Below are 13,337 nucleotides of genomic sequence, written 5' to 3' on the forward strand. Positions count from 1 at the left end.
TTGGTTTATGAATTTATTAGAGCTTTTTTTAAAGTAGAATTTAAAGAGAATTAAAAAAATTCAAATTGTAAAATATCCAAAGTGTAAGCACAAGGGGAAATTTTACCTCTTTTCTCCTGCTCTTTTAAAAACTGTATATTCTTAATTTTATTAGTTCTGTATTTGGTAGGTTATTCAGACTTTATTCTAGGTTTTGACAGATGCTTTATTTTTATTTATTTATTTATTTATTTTATGATTCTGTGGGATTTATTTGAGGAATTCAAGGATGGTTCAATACCCCAAAATCAATCAATATAACTCAACACCTTAGTAAAATGAAAGATAAAAGTCACATGATCATCTTAATAGATGCAAAGGAAGCATCTGACAATATTCAAGACAGATTCATGATTAAAAACTCTCAACAAAGTTGATAAAGAGGTAACATAGCTCAATAAAACACAGGCCCTATACACAAAGCCATAGCTAATATCATGCTCAATGCTTTACTAAAACACTGTTTTTTCTTTAAAATCAGGAACCAAACAAGGATGTATAAAGAATAAAAAAATATACTTACATAAAAGAATACAGATGCTACAAGAAGGTAGTTTAAAGGTGTTCTAATGATAGTAGAAAATATATTTTAAAGCAGGTCTTCTAAGCCAGAGATCATGACTTCTTATTCAATAGAAATGAGCACTGAGAAATAATACCTTACTAGCGGAGACTGCTATAAAATTTTTAAAAGAAAAAAATTTTATAGAAATTTGCCACATTTATGACAGCATCTCAATTATCTAAATGTTGATTGACAGATGCTTTAAATTTTGTATTAGAATATGTAAAGTGAAAGTGTTAGTCACTCAGTTGTGTCTGACTCTTTGTAACCCCATGGACTATAGCCCACCAGGTTCCTCGATCTGTGGGATATTCCAGGCAGGAATACTGGAGTGGGTTGCCATTCCCTTCTCCAGGGGATTTTCCCGACCCAGGGATTGAACCCCGGTCTCCTGCATTGCAGGCAGATTCTTTACCATCTGAGCCACGAGTGAAACCCGTATTAGAATACAGGAAAAGTTGAATGTGAGAAGTGAAGTGTTAGTCTCTCAGTTGTGTTCGGCTCTTTGTCCCATGGACTGTAGCCCGCTAGGCTCCTCTGTCCATGGGATTCTCCAGGCAAGAATACTGAAGTGGGTTGCCATTCCTTTTTCCAGAGGATTTTCCCAACCTAGGGATCTAACCCAAGCCTCCCGCATTGCAGGCAGATTCTTTACAGGCTGAGTTACCAGAGAAGTCCAGTTTTACATTATAATAAGTTGTATTCTGAAGCATGTGATTGTCTATATAATTACATCTTCTCTTTTCAGAAATTTAAGGTGATTTTTTTTTTTCCCATTTAACCATACATTTCAATAACTTTGAGGGATTTTTCTGTAAATTTGTATGCGGCTTGGAGAAAATGTGAAATATTGGATGAATACTTGACCACTTAAGATAGAGGCATAATAATAATCAACAGTGATTGTGCCAGGCATTAAGCCAAGTGCTTCCCATTCTTTATCTTACTTTAAGCCTCAGAACCCTATAGGATATGTGTGATGATCATCCTCACTTTTCATGTTAGGAAAGTGAGACCTCTAGCACTTTAACGTATCCTCTCAGTGACTGGAGTATACACACTCCCTAAAGTCACCTGATGAATTGAAAGCTGAAACGTTAACGTTGGTCTATCCTCTGACTGCTGTTCTTGTTAGAGGAGTGATGGGTCTAGGGAGAAATAACAGCGTATTTCTAACTCGGGGAGAGGTGATAGGTCAGGAAATTGTTCTTACAGAAAAATTGCCCTTTGTCATTTCTTTGATTATTCCCTGATTGTATTTTTTATTACAAATGGAAAAATGCTAATAGAATTTTTTGTGTGTGTATGAGAATGAATGAAATAGAATTTACAAGTCCAGTGCTGCCTTTTTAATGAAAAACCTTAATTCTCTTTCTTCCTCTCCTTTAGGCTCTATATCCATTAATTACTTGCCTTTTATGTGTCAGTCAGAAACAATTTTTTTTAAATAACTGGCATATTTTCCTACAGAATTGTTTGTCACACTTAAAGGTAAGACTTAATCTCATTTCTGACCTGTAGATACTGACTGTAGTACATTCACTTATGCATGTGAATGCTTATATAAGCATATAAGAAAACTTTTAGTACTATAGTTCATTTGAATAGAGATATTTTACCATATTTCTTATACATACTTCATTTCTTCTATAGGGAATCATGTTACAGACATGAATAAACTGTTGATTAAACTTAGTTGGTCTTAATGAATGCAAAATTATATATTTTTAATGATTATAATATCTTAGATTTAGCAATATTTATTAATTCCTGTAGGATTTCAGAGTATTATTTAATCTTATAAAATTCTTCAGATAGTTATTTTGTGTTTTCTCTTGAGAAAATTCAGTAATGTTGGCTCAAGTCTGAATAATGTGAAAAAAAGCCTTGATGATGAAATATCATCAAGCACATTTAGTGTAATTATGCCTGGCCAAATCTAGAAGTATGGTTCTGGATCCATGTGGATGTGACAGCTCCTGAAATGTTCTGGCTTGAATCAAGGGATAATTAATTGTTATTAGCAGTATTTGGCACATCTATGTTCAGTCTCTTAGTACTGAAAAGAAAACTGTGAGGTAGAAGGATCTTCCCAGGATACTCTGCTGAAGGATCTCACAGGATCTTCTTTTCTTCTGTGGACAGGAGCACAGTTAATATCTGACACAGAATGGGATTGTTCCACATCTGAATGTCATGTGAACACTGGATTTGAATACTGTTTTGATGTATAAATGAATATATTTGAATATCTGCTAACGTATTATAGAAATATGGCAGACATGGCTTTTTATTTTCTGTTATTCATCTAAGTTAGGGTTAAAACTGAAAATCTTAAACTTTGAAGATGATGAAACCAAGGCACAGAGAGATTAAATGAATCATCTCTGATCCAACAGCTAATCACGACGTGAGAAATAGGACTGGCTCTTTTTTTCTCACTTAAGGATTGATTTACTGGACAACATTATTCTATATACATTTTTTAATGATTTTACATATCATTTTGAAAAATACTCTGATTTCTTAGTAAGGTATACTAAAAATGGGTCTTCCCAGAAGTGTTTTTGGCTGTTTCCCTCCATAATATACATACATTGATGTTATTCATATTTGGATGAGAATTGATATATTCTCTTTGCTTTATTTATGAAAATTCCCAGGATTAGTCAAACTGGTTAAATTCTTTATGCCATGCAACCAGAAAATAAGTTTTGTTTAATTAAGTACATTATATTGTTTTCTGTCCTTATTTTGATAATTCATACAGATTTAGGTGCTGAAAGGGAGGTGATAATTTTCTGGGTAGTGTGATTCTTCAAACTTACAACAACATATTTTAAGGCACACCGTTTAAGTGTTTCTGGAAGATCGCTTTGTTCCATGGCAGTTCATGCTTTCCTGTTGCTTGTTGGAGTGTTGTATATACACGTTCCCACCTAACATATTTGCAGTTCTTTCACAGTGCCTTAACTTTTTTTTTTTTTTTTTTTTGTCTTAAGGCTTTCATTTAAAATGCTGTTTTCTTTGAACCCTTACCTCCTATTAAACATTTCTGGCATATTGTCCATTTTCATTAATGGCTGTGTCAATCTGCCAGGCTAAAGGAGATAAGAGCCACTTAGCATGAATATTTGGAATATAGTTGTCTTGACCATTAACCCTTAACTTACATTAAGGCTCTATTCAGCAGAAATTTTATGACTTGGTTCCTGCTTGTTAAGTTTTATATACTGTGGCTACCCTGCATAGTTGAGGTAAGGAGTTGAGTATTCAGGGAAAAACTATGCTAGTTATCTCTTGTGACGGGTAGAACTTATTTGATTTGTATATAGGGAACATTGGTCCAAAATGAAGGTCTTACCTAAATTGATTTTGCTTTGAGATTCAAGTAATCTCTTGATCTCAAAGTAATCTTTAACACTTTTTTTAGACCTACTACTTCTTTAAACAAATTTTTATTAATACTTATTGTAGGCTAGATTCTCTAAGTACAGTATCTCATTTAATTTTTACTATAACTGAGGCTGATAGAAGGTTTGCATCTAAATCCATCTAGTTCCATAGTTTTTGTTCTTTCTGGTCTACCATGTTACCTGATAATGTACTATAAAGAGTATTGCTGTACTTAAATATTTTAAAATGTAGTTTTGGCTATAATTCTGGGGTATTGAAAACACATTATTCTCTAGATTCATAAGAATAAATATGATAATTTTCAAGGTACTTTAAAATAGTGCACAATATTTAAAAAATTATCATACTAGTTTTTGAAATTGGTGACCAGAAAAATGGCCATTAATCTGTAGGTCCATAAATAGCATGAGAGAACAACAGTTTATTTTCACTGAAAATGTTAAATCTGCTATTTTTGTTCCAAATGTGATTTAGTAGTTTCCCATCCCCCTGTGTTTATGTCAGTTGAGGTCATTATGTGAAAAATGATTTTAAAGTTCCGAAGAATAAGTGAGAGAGAGAGGAATAAGAGTAGGTGCCATATAAAAATAATTGAAATATTTTTTCTACAGTGTATGCTTCTTTTCTTTTAAAAATGGAAACTTGCCTAAAATTAAATGCTGTACTTTTAGTGGAAAAATTAGATAGTTGAAACTTTAACTATTTTCTCTCAGTTTCAGTGTTGTAGGTGTATCCCATGATCCATGATGCCCAAATTATAGAATTTTTTTCCCTCAGTGTTTCTAGCCACTGTCATGGAAATTCCAAATTTCTTCTAAATAGAGACCTTGGTGAAGAGCTGTCTTGTTTTGTGCTTATTTTCATCTAACATGCATGTGCTGCATCTCATGTTTATGTTTGCTGTCTCACATTGCTTTATTTAGATGCCATCTAACAACAGTATCAGAAAACAAATAGAAACTCTCCAGGTGAGTCGTGTTGATGTTACAAAGTAAAATATTGGTTTATCTCCTTTAAGTGTGGCTTCTCCCCCCTTTACCCATTGCTGCCTTGCATGTCCAATGTATTTATTCAAACCTGCTTCTTGTATTGTAAAAGAAGAGGCGCACACAGCAGGAACTTTCTACCAAAGGTTTAATATTAATGGGGCCGCAAGAAGATGAATTTAATAGAGAGATATGATACCGAATATTGATCTTTAGCCATCATCTTCAGTTTTAATATATTCTATTTAATTTATGTTAGCTGTTATGATACCTTTTTATATAGATTTTTTTTAATAAATGATACTTTGAAAATATTTTCCAATGAAATTAAGGGGACAGTAACTCAGGCTGAATATGATTTTGATACAACACTTTAAAACTTCAATCCTACTGGTTTGAGTTTAAATAAATCTCTTTTTTTGTTTTTGTTCATAGTAGGAAAAGGTGAAGAAACACTAAAATGATTGCTGCCAAGAGCATATTTGACTGACATCAAAACTTTATTATATGTTAATAAAACTGGACTTTATCAATGTAATCTGTTTATTCAAATTAGACCAAAACTGTAACTAGGGAATTATGTATCTTTGTTTAAGGATTAGATTAACTGAGGATGTTTTCATTATTCAGACATGTATAGCAGCATTTCAGTGACCAAATAAACAATTATATGATTTTTAATCACTTTTTATCTTGTTTGGCATTGTTCTTTATAAAATAAATCTGCTTTATAAAACACAGTAGTCCATCTTGGAAAGTTTGAAAATCAAATTTTATTTCATGTCAGATGCCTCAGCATATAAGATAATCTAATTTATATGAGAAGAATTTTTATGTGAATTAGACTTAGATTTTTAATATGTAATTTATTATATATTGATTTATAGTATTCATATTTTGAAAATATAATTAACAAAGTGAAAGTAGTATTTGTAATGTACATAAAACTAACTGAACTCTTATTTTGATATCTGAGACCTTGTATTTAAGTGCTAGAAAAGAAAATATTTCAGAAAGCTTGGTTGTTACATTACTAACATACATTGTGTGTAACCATATATGTTGCTTTATTTGCATTAGTAACAAATTAATAAGAAACTGCTTGGGGAGTGTATTTAAAATTTGGGATCACGGGTTTGACAGTGGAGGAAGAGACTGATGTTCAGGCTCTGACCACCTGAATAGTCGGTACCGCATTCTGAATTATAGCGAATCTTCATACACATGGACGTGCAAAACCATAGGCATTCCCGTCTCTAGGGGATCTTCCTGACCCAGGGATTGAACCCAGGAATCCTGCATTGCAGGCAGATTTTATCATCTGAGCCACCAGGGAAGCCCTATTGTTTTCCCCCTGGTGGTTGTCTTTTTAAAAAACAACTCCAGCAGTGACCTTTTTGCATTGCTTCTAATCATAGGCAGCAGATGTCTATTATTCTGTAGTCTGAGAAAATATAAGATAGAATGGCTCAGCTACTTCATATTTAAAAACTCCCTTTTGTCCATTGTTACATATAAAATAATTGTTTAACAATAGCAAATCCCTCAAGCCAAATTAAATAAATGCTAATTTATAGGACTAAATGCATTATAATTAACAGATGCATAGTTTCTCCTAATAAAGATGATTATTAGCTAATTTTCAAATTTTACAATTAAATCTCACTACATGACTTGTCATTTGAGAACCTCACTTTTTATAATAGCTCATATGAAGAAAAGGTTTGTTGATCAAATTGTGATTGAAGTGGATACTTTTCTCATTTAAAAAAATAATGTTCTTGTTCTAAAGTAAAAAATTAAGGGTAAACACTTGACATGTACTGAGCATTTAAGATGTGCTAGGCAGTGTTCAAAGTGCTTTTCACATATTATAATAACTTCCTTAATCTGTGAGGTAGATATGGGGTACCTTGTACCCTAATCTCCATTTTAGAGATGAGGAAACTGTTTCACCAAACAATGTAACAGTCTCCAAGGATGAGGTTTGGCTAGTTATCCCTAATTTCAGAGTCTATGCTTTTAACCCACCGTTCCATATTTCTTTTTTTAAGTATAATCACTCAGTAATATTTTGCATTGTTTCATAAGTGCAAATATCTATAACAACATTTGGTGTTCTAAATTTTAACTGTTTATGAGCTGCAATGAATTATGGCAAAGATGAATAACCCTTTCATCATTATGTCAGTATTGTTGTGGGACCCATTTACCATCAGGTAAGTTGAACTATATATACAGAAAATACATAATTCTAGTATTTTACTCTTTTGTTTTGAGAATACAAGAAATGACTCAATTTCCTTACTTATGGTTGCTTTTGAGCTCTTTCTACTTACTGTATACTAAACATATACTTACGTATTGAAACCTGTTTTGTATTGAATAAAAAAAGGGAATGCAAAGGGCTTTTAATTGTTGATAGAATATAATTGATCTTAAATTTATTGCAAGTACTTTAATAAATAAGCTTATTTTTATTCTCTTTTGTTTCTAAACAGAATAAAGATCCTAAAATGTCTCGAGTTGCACTGGAATCTTTGTATAGATTGTTGTGGGTCTATGTAATTAGAATAAAATGTGAAAGCAACACTGTAACTCAAAGGTGAGTGCCTTTGTTTTAAAGCATATTTCAAATAACATCTTGGTTAAAAAAAAAAAATAACCACACTAATGAATTTTAGTTAACATAAATACCTTGAGGAGGAATATGAATTACCTTGACAGGATGGGAAGGGTATTTTACTAATGTTTTGTTACTTTCATTCTCTCATCATGACTAAATCTTTTTTCCTTCTAGTCGTCTTATGAGCATAGTATCAGCACTTTTCCCGAAAGGTTCACGAAGTGTGGTTCCTCGTGACACACCTCTCAATATATTTGTGAAGATTATTCAGTTCATTGCTCAGGTGAGTGACTGACTCATAATACATATATACGTGGAAGTTGTAAGAGTGACTCAGACTCCTAGAATTTGTTACACATCTAAAAAATAATAATTACACTATTTATTAATACTGAACAGTGAAAAAAGTATGCTTTAAAAAGTAAAAAATAAATGAGGCTAATGATTGATTTCTGTGTGTGTGCAAAATATGTTTAAATCATTGATCTACACACTTGGAGAAGGAAAGGAAATTCCCGCAAGTGGAAGCCCTCAATTTAGGAAGAGTCGAGAAAATCTCATGATCCTACTTTTAGTCTATAAACTAACTAATGCCCGAGTATCTTGAAAGATAGTGGAACACTGTTTTCATAATCTACATTAATCTAGGTTCTCGGGTACAGACACTAGGATCCCCTGTAGATAGTTGAACCCAATGGGGTCTTTTTATTTTTATTTTTTGACCACCATGTGGCATGTGGGATCCTAGTTTCCTGACCAGGGACTGAGCCTATGCCTTATGTAATGGAAGGGCAGAGTCTTAACCACTGGACCACCAGGGCAGTCCCCAAAGGGGTCTTTTAAAAAATATAGATTGCTCACAGAATCACTAATAGGACAGAAGAAACCACAACACTGGACTCCCTAGGAAGCTGCTGCCTCTGCCACAGTCAAAAAAGCTGCCAAATTAAGAAGTGTACCCCCAGGTGCTTCAGAATTGTGCTGCTACCATGATCCCACCAGTAAAATAGATTCCTTTCTCCCTGTCCTCCTCGTCCTTTACCCTAGTTCCCTGGGTTTTAATCATATTCTGAAGCCTGTTGTTCAAAGGCATCCTGGGAAATGTCATGTTAGCTTTGGAGCCTCTGCAGTAAAGGCAGGTTTATTTGAAGAGGAGTAAATGGAGACTGAGTAAGCACATCCACATTGTCTTTTGGGACATTAGCCCTGGAGAAGCATAGGCAGGGTTACCTTCTCAATTTAGGAGAAACACTGGGATTCCAGGATATTCATTGAGTTCTCTTTGAACTAAAACTGTTGACAATGAAGATGACCCATAATGTAATTATTCTTGACAGTGAAGAAGTAAAGAATATTTAAAAAAATAATACATCTCTATTTACAGAAGCACTGAATTAATGATAATTAGTTAAGTATAAATGTGTCAGCAATATGAATGAAAGCAGATTGTGCTTTAGATTTGTGGTTCAGAGAACTTCTGCTGTTTCCTCACATCCCTTCTTCTAAGGTTGTACCCACTCCCTTGGATTAATCACCTCACACCAGCATTCCTCCAGAACTATAGAGCTCCTCTCAAACATTAGTTACTCTTAGTTGACTTTTTCTTTTTCCTTGGAGATTACCTCCCTGGAGCCCAGTTTTTTCGGTCCCAGTGTGAATTTCATGCTCTCCAGGCCTGCTGCATAGCTATTATCATGAGGCTTCCTTTCATCATTATTTTGGAAATTCCTTCACTTAGATCTTCAGTATGATTTTGGTAAATGAGTGTTTAACCCTTCTATCCTACTGGTTTGGGTATTAAACTAATCATTTGATAATTAAATCACATATATATAATCATATACTTTTAACATTCATTTCAGTTCTGTCGCTCAGTTGTGTCCGACTCTTTGTGACCCCATGGACGGCAGCACGCCAGGCCCCCCTGTCCATCACCAACTCCCAGAGTTTACTCAAACTCGTGTCCATTGAGTCAGTGATGCCATCCAACCATCTCATCCTATCGTCCCCTTCTCCTCCTGCCCTCAATCTTTCCCAACATCAGGGTCTTCTCAAATGAGTTAGCTCTTCATATCAGGTGGCCAAAGTATTGGAGTTTCAGCTTCAACATCAGTCCTTCCAATGAACACCTAAAGGATTTATCTCCTTTAGGATGGACGGGTTGGATCTCCTTGCAGTCCAAGGGACTCTCAAGAGTCTTCTCCAACACCACAGTTGAAAAGCATCAATTCTTCAGCCCTCAACTTTCTTTATAGTCCAACTCTCACATCCATACATGATTACTGGAAAAGCCATAGCCTTGACTAGACAGACCTTTGTTGACAAAGTAATGTCTCTGTTTTTTAATATGTTTTCTAGGTTGGTCATAACTTTCCTTCCAAGGAGTAAGCGTCTTTTAATTTCATGGCTGCAGTTACCATCGGCAGTGATTTTGGAGCCCCCAAAAATAAAGTCAGCCACTGTTGCCACTGATTCCCCATCTATTTGCCATGAAGTGATGGGACCGGGTGCCATGATCTTAGTTTTCTGAATGTTGAGCCTTAAGCCAACTTTCTCATTCTCGTCTTTCACTTTCATCAAGAGGCTCTTTAGTTCTTCTTCACTTTCTGCCATGAGGGTGGTGTCATCTGCACATCTGAGATTATTGATATTTCTCCCATTAACATTAATTCATATGTATTCTCCTTTTGTCCAACTAGATTCAGGAACTTCTTCTGGTCACAGACAAGTATTCTTGACATTGTTTGTATAATTCTTAATGAAAGGTTGTTACTGAACGATAAGATGTCGGGAGTCTTGGCCTCCGGGGGAGATGAATTCAATCCGGGGCCAGAGATGAGGCTGGATCTCTCAGAGCTTTTGTGTAATAAAGTTTTATTAAAATATAAAGGAGATAGAGAAAGCTTCTGACATAGGCATCAGAAGGGGGCAGAAACTGCTAGTCTTTAGCTGTATGTTATATAGTCACTCGCAGTCTGTTAATGAAAAGAAAGGAATGTCTTAAAATTCAGAATGGCACCAAATAATTTATCTCAGGCCATAAAACGATTGACTTGAATCTTGTAGAAGGGCTGATTACCACACAAATAGTTTCGTTTACATAGATTAGGGGAACAATACCTGAGTATAACGTTCTGGTTTGTCAAGTAGTTTGAGCCATTTGGTGGAACTTAGAGTCTGGGGTAAATGCATACCACATTAACATAGCTTTAAGATAAACATTTCCATAAGAAAAATGTATTGGTTAACTCAAGGTTTGAGAATAGTTAGCTTCAGGTGAAACCAGGTGTCATGGCAACACAGCATTTTAAGAGAAACCTCCTTTTAAATTTGTATAGAGAAGGGAAAAAAATATAGCTAGTTTGTTTCCTCCTGCCGCTTAAGAGAGATGAAAATGTCTGACACTTGCAGCCTATTTCCTCCGTTTGGAGACCCCTGGCCTTCCTGCCTGTTACCCTCTCATTAACATGATCCGTGGTTTGGGAAAATTCCCCAGAGAAGGGAACTGCTACCCACTCCAGTATTCTGACCTGGAGAATTCCAGGGACAGCAGAGCCTAGCAGGCTACAGTCCATGGGGTCACAAAGAGTTGGACATGACTGAACAACTGTCACTTCACTAACATGATAACCTAATGTATACAGGCAGAGCCCTGTTTTATTGTAGTTTGCTTTATTTTTCCTTGTAGACATTGCACTTTTTTTTTTTAAACAAATTGAAGTTTTGTGGCAACCCTGTGTTGTCAGGTGATAGTTAGCAGTTTTTAAGCAATTACATACTTTATAGTTAAGGTTGTGCATTGTTTTCTTAGGTATACTGCTATAGCACAGTTAATAGACTACAATATAGTATAAACATAATTTTTATATGCACTGCTAAGCCATAAAATTTATGTGACTTGCTTTATTGCTGTCTAGACCAAACCCACAATATCTCCAAAGCATTCCTATAGCAGTAGAAACTTACAAGATTTTATTAATTGTTTTTCTTTTTTCTAGGAACGTTTGGATTTTGCAATGAAAGAAATAATATTTGATCTTCTCAGTGTTGGAAAATCTACTAAAACTTTCACCATTAATCCAGAGGTAAAAAAATTATAGTAATTTACTGTCCTGTATAATTCAAAAAAAATTTTTTTAGACCACAGTTTCTGGAATCAGAACTCTTAGGCTTAAATTCCTAGTTAAAGACAAATTAAAATAAATGCTATTTCCTACTCCTTTGGTCCTGTTATTCCCTAGTAAACTCCTATTTATACTTTAGATATTAAATTTTCAGATTGTTTAAAGATATTTTGTGAACTAATTGCTTATTGAACTCTAATAACACTGGAGAATGTTTAAAATTACTGTGCTGGTTCTTCTCATAATCAAATCTTAAAGTATATATTTAATAGTGTTAGGTAGTTAGAATAGGGAAAAGGAGTCCAGAATGGCAGTGGCTAAAAGACCTGGAAGGGAAAAAAAGCCCGCGGAAATAGAACAAAGGAAGGTTGGAGGACCAGAGTGAGGGCTTCAGGTAGAACAGCACTCCTGCCTAAGCCCAGTTTGCATAGGACAGGCCCAGTGGAGAGAAAAAAACATATAAAAAGAGGAGCCAAAGCCCTCTTCTCTCGCTCTCTCCCACAGGATGGGGCGCTTTTCTCTTCGCGTCTTTGGATCGACGTGCCCTCACGCCTCGAAGATGGATTTTCCTGCTATCTTCTAAATAAAATAGGGCTGTGACACTGAGCTGTGACACCGATTTATTTAAGAGCTATAACACGGTCTGTCCAAGACCCGAGAGCTGTGACCCGCCGAGGGGGCTTTAATGTCCGTCACTCCAAATTTTTGTTGTGACGAGACAACCGAGGAGCATCCACTCGCCTGACATTGATGGTGCCGTGACTCGGATTTGAACCAAGGTTGCTGCGGCCACAACGCAGAGTACTAACCACTATACGATTATGGCCCCATGGAGGAGGTATAGATGTCAGGCGAGTGTATGCTCCTCAGTTCTTTGTCTCGTCACAACAAAGATTTGGAGTGACGGACATTGAAGCCCCTCGGCGGGTCACAGCTCTCGGGTCTTGGACAGCCCGTGTTATAGCTCTTAAATAAATCAGTGTCACAGCTCAGTGTCACAGCTCTATTTATTTAGATAATAGCAGGAAAATCCATCTTCGAGGCGTGAGGGCATGTCGATCCAAAGACACGAAGAGAAGAGCACCCCATCAGCGGGAGAGAGCGAGAGAAGAGGGCTTTGGCTCCTCTTTTTATATGTTTTTTCCTTCCCTCTGGGCCTGTCCTATGCATATTGGGCTTAGGCAGGAGCGCTGTTCTACCTGAAGTCCTCACTCCGGCCCTCGGACCTTCCTTTGTTCTATTTTCGCGGGCTTTTCCGTTCCAAGTCTTTTAGCCACTGCCATTCTGGACTCCTTTTCCCTATTCTAACTACCTAACAGTAGTTTAACAAGTGAGCTAGAAAGTTATTGAAACTTTTTATTTGTAGGATTTTTAAGATAGGTTAATAATTATTTCCAGATTTTTAAAGTGAGCAGAAATGACTGTTTTTTATAGATGACATGCTTAATAAAATGTCTTCTATGAGTATGTGAAATGACCTTTTGATATTTAGACTAATGTCACCAGCATTATGTCATATATAAAGATAGGAGTAAAGCTGAAAACCTTGATCTTGGACAAAAATATATATATAAAGGAAA

General features: G+C 35.4%; 1 protein-coding gene across 14 annotated transcripts in view; it reads left to right on the plus strand.

Moving 5' to 3' along the window:
• The window catches only part of FRYL (FRY like transcription coactivator), a 300,909-nt gene that overhangs the window by 197,748 nt on the left and 89,824 nt on the right, over positions 1-13,337 (plus strand). For 11 of the 14 annotated variants that reach the window (XR_009693420.1, XM_061146006.1, XM_061146005.1 and 8 more), the window contains 5 exons: positions 1,994-2,095; positions 4,945-4,989; positions 7,509-7,612; positions 7,808-7,916; positions 11,632-11,718. Coding sequence is in view for 13 of the 14 variants with exons in the window: in XM_061146006.1 (XP_061001989.1) it covers positions 1,994-2,095; positions 4,945-4,989; positions 7,509-7,612; positions 7,808-7,916; positions 11,632-11,718 (447 nt within the window). In the remaining variant the exon portion in view is untranslated. The remainder of the gene's footprint in view (positions 1-1,993; positions 2,096-4,944; positions 4,990-7,508; positions 7,613-7,807; positions 7,917-11,631; positions 11,719-13,337) is intronic. The other 3 variants (XM_061146011.1, XM_061146001.1, XM_061146002.1) reach the window with 1 other exon arrangement.

This window comes from Dama dama, chromosome 6, assembly GCF_033118175.1.
Source record: "Dama dama isolate Ldn47 chromosome 6, ASM3311817v1, whole genome shotgun sequence".
Classification (NCBI taxonomy): Eukaryota; Metazoa; Chordata; class Mammalia; order Artiodactyla; family Cervidae; genus Dama; species Dama dama.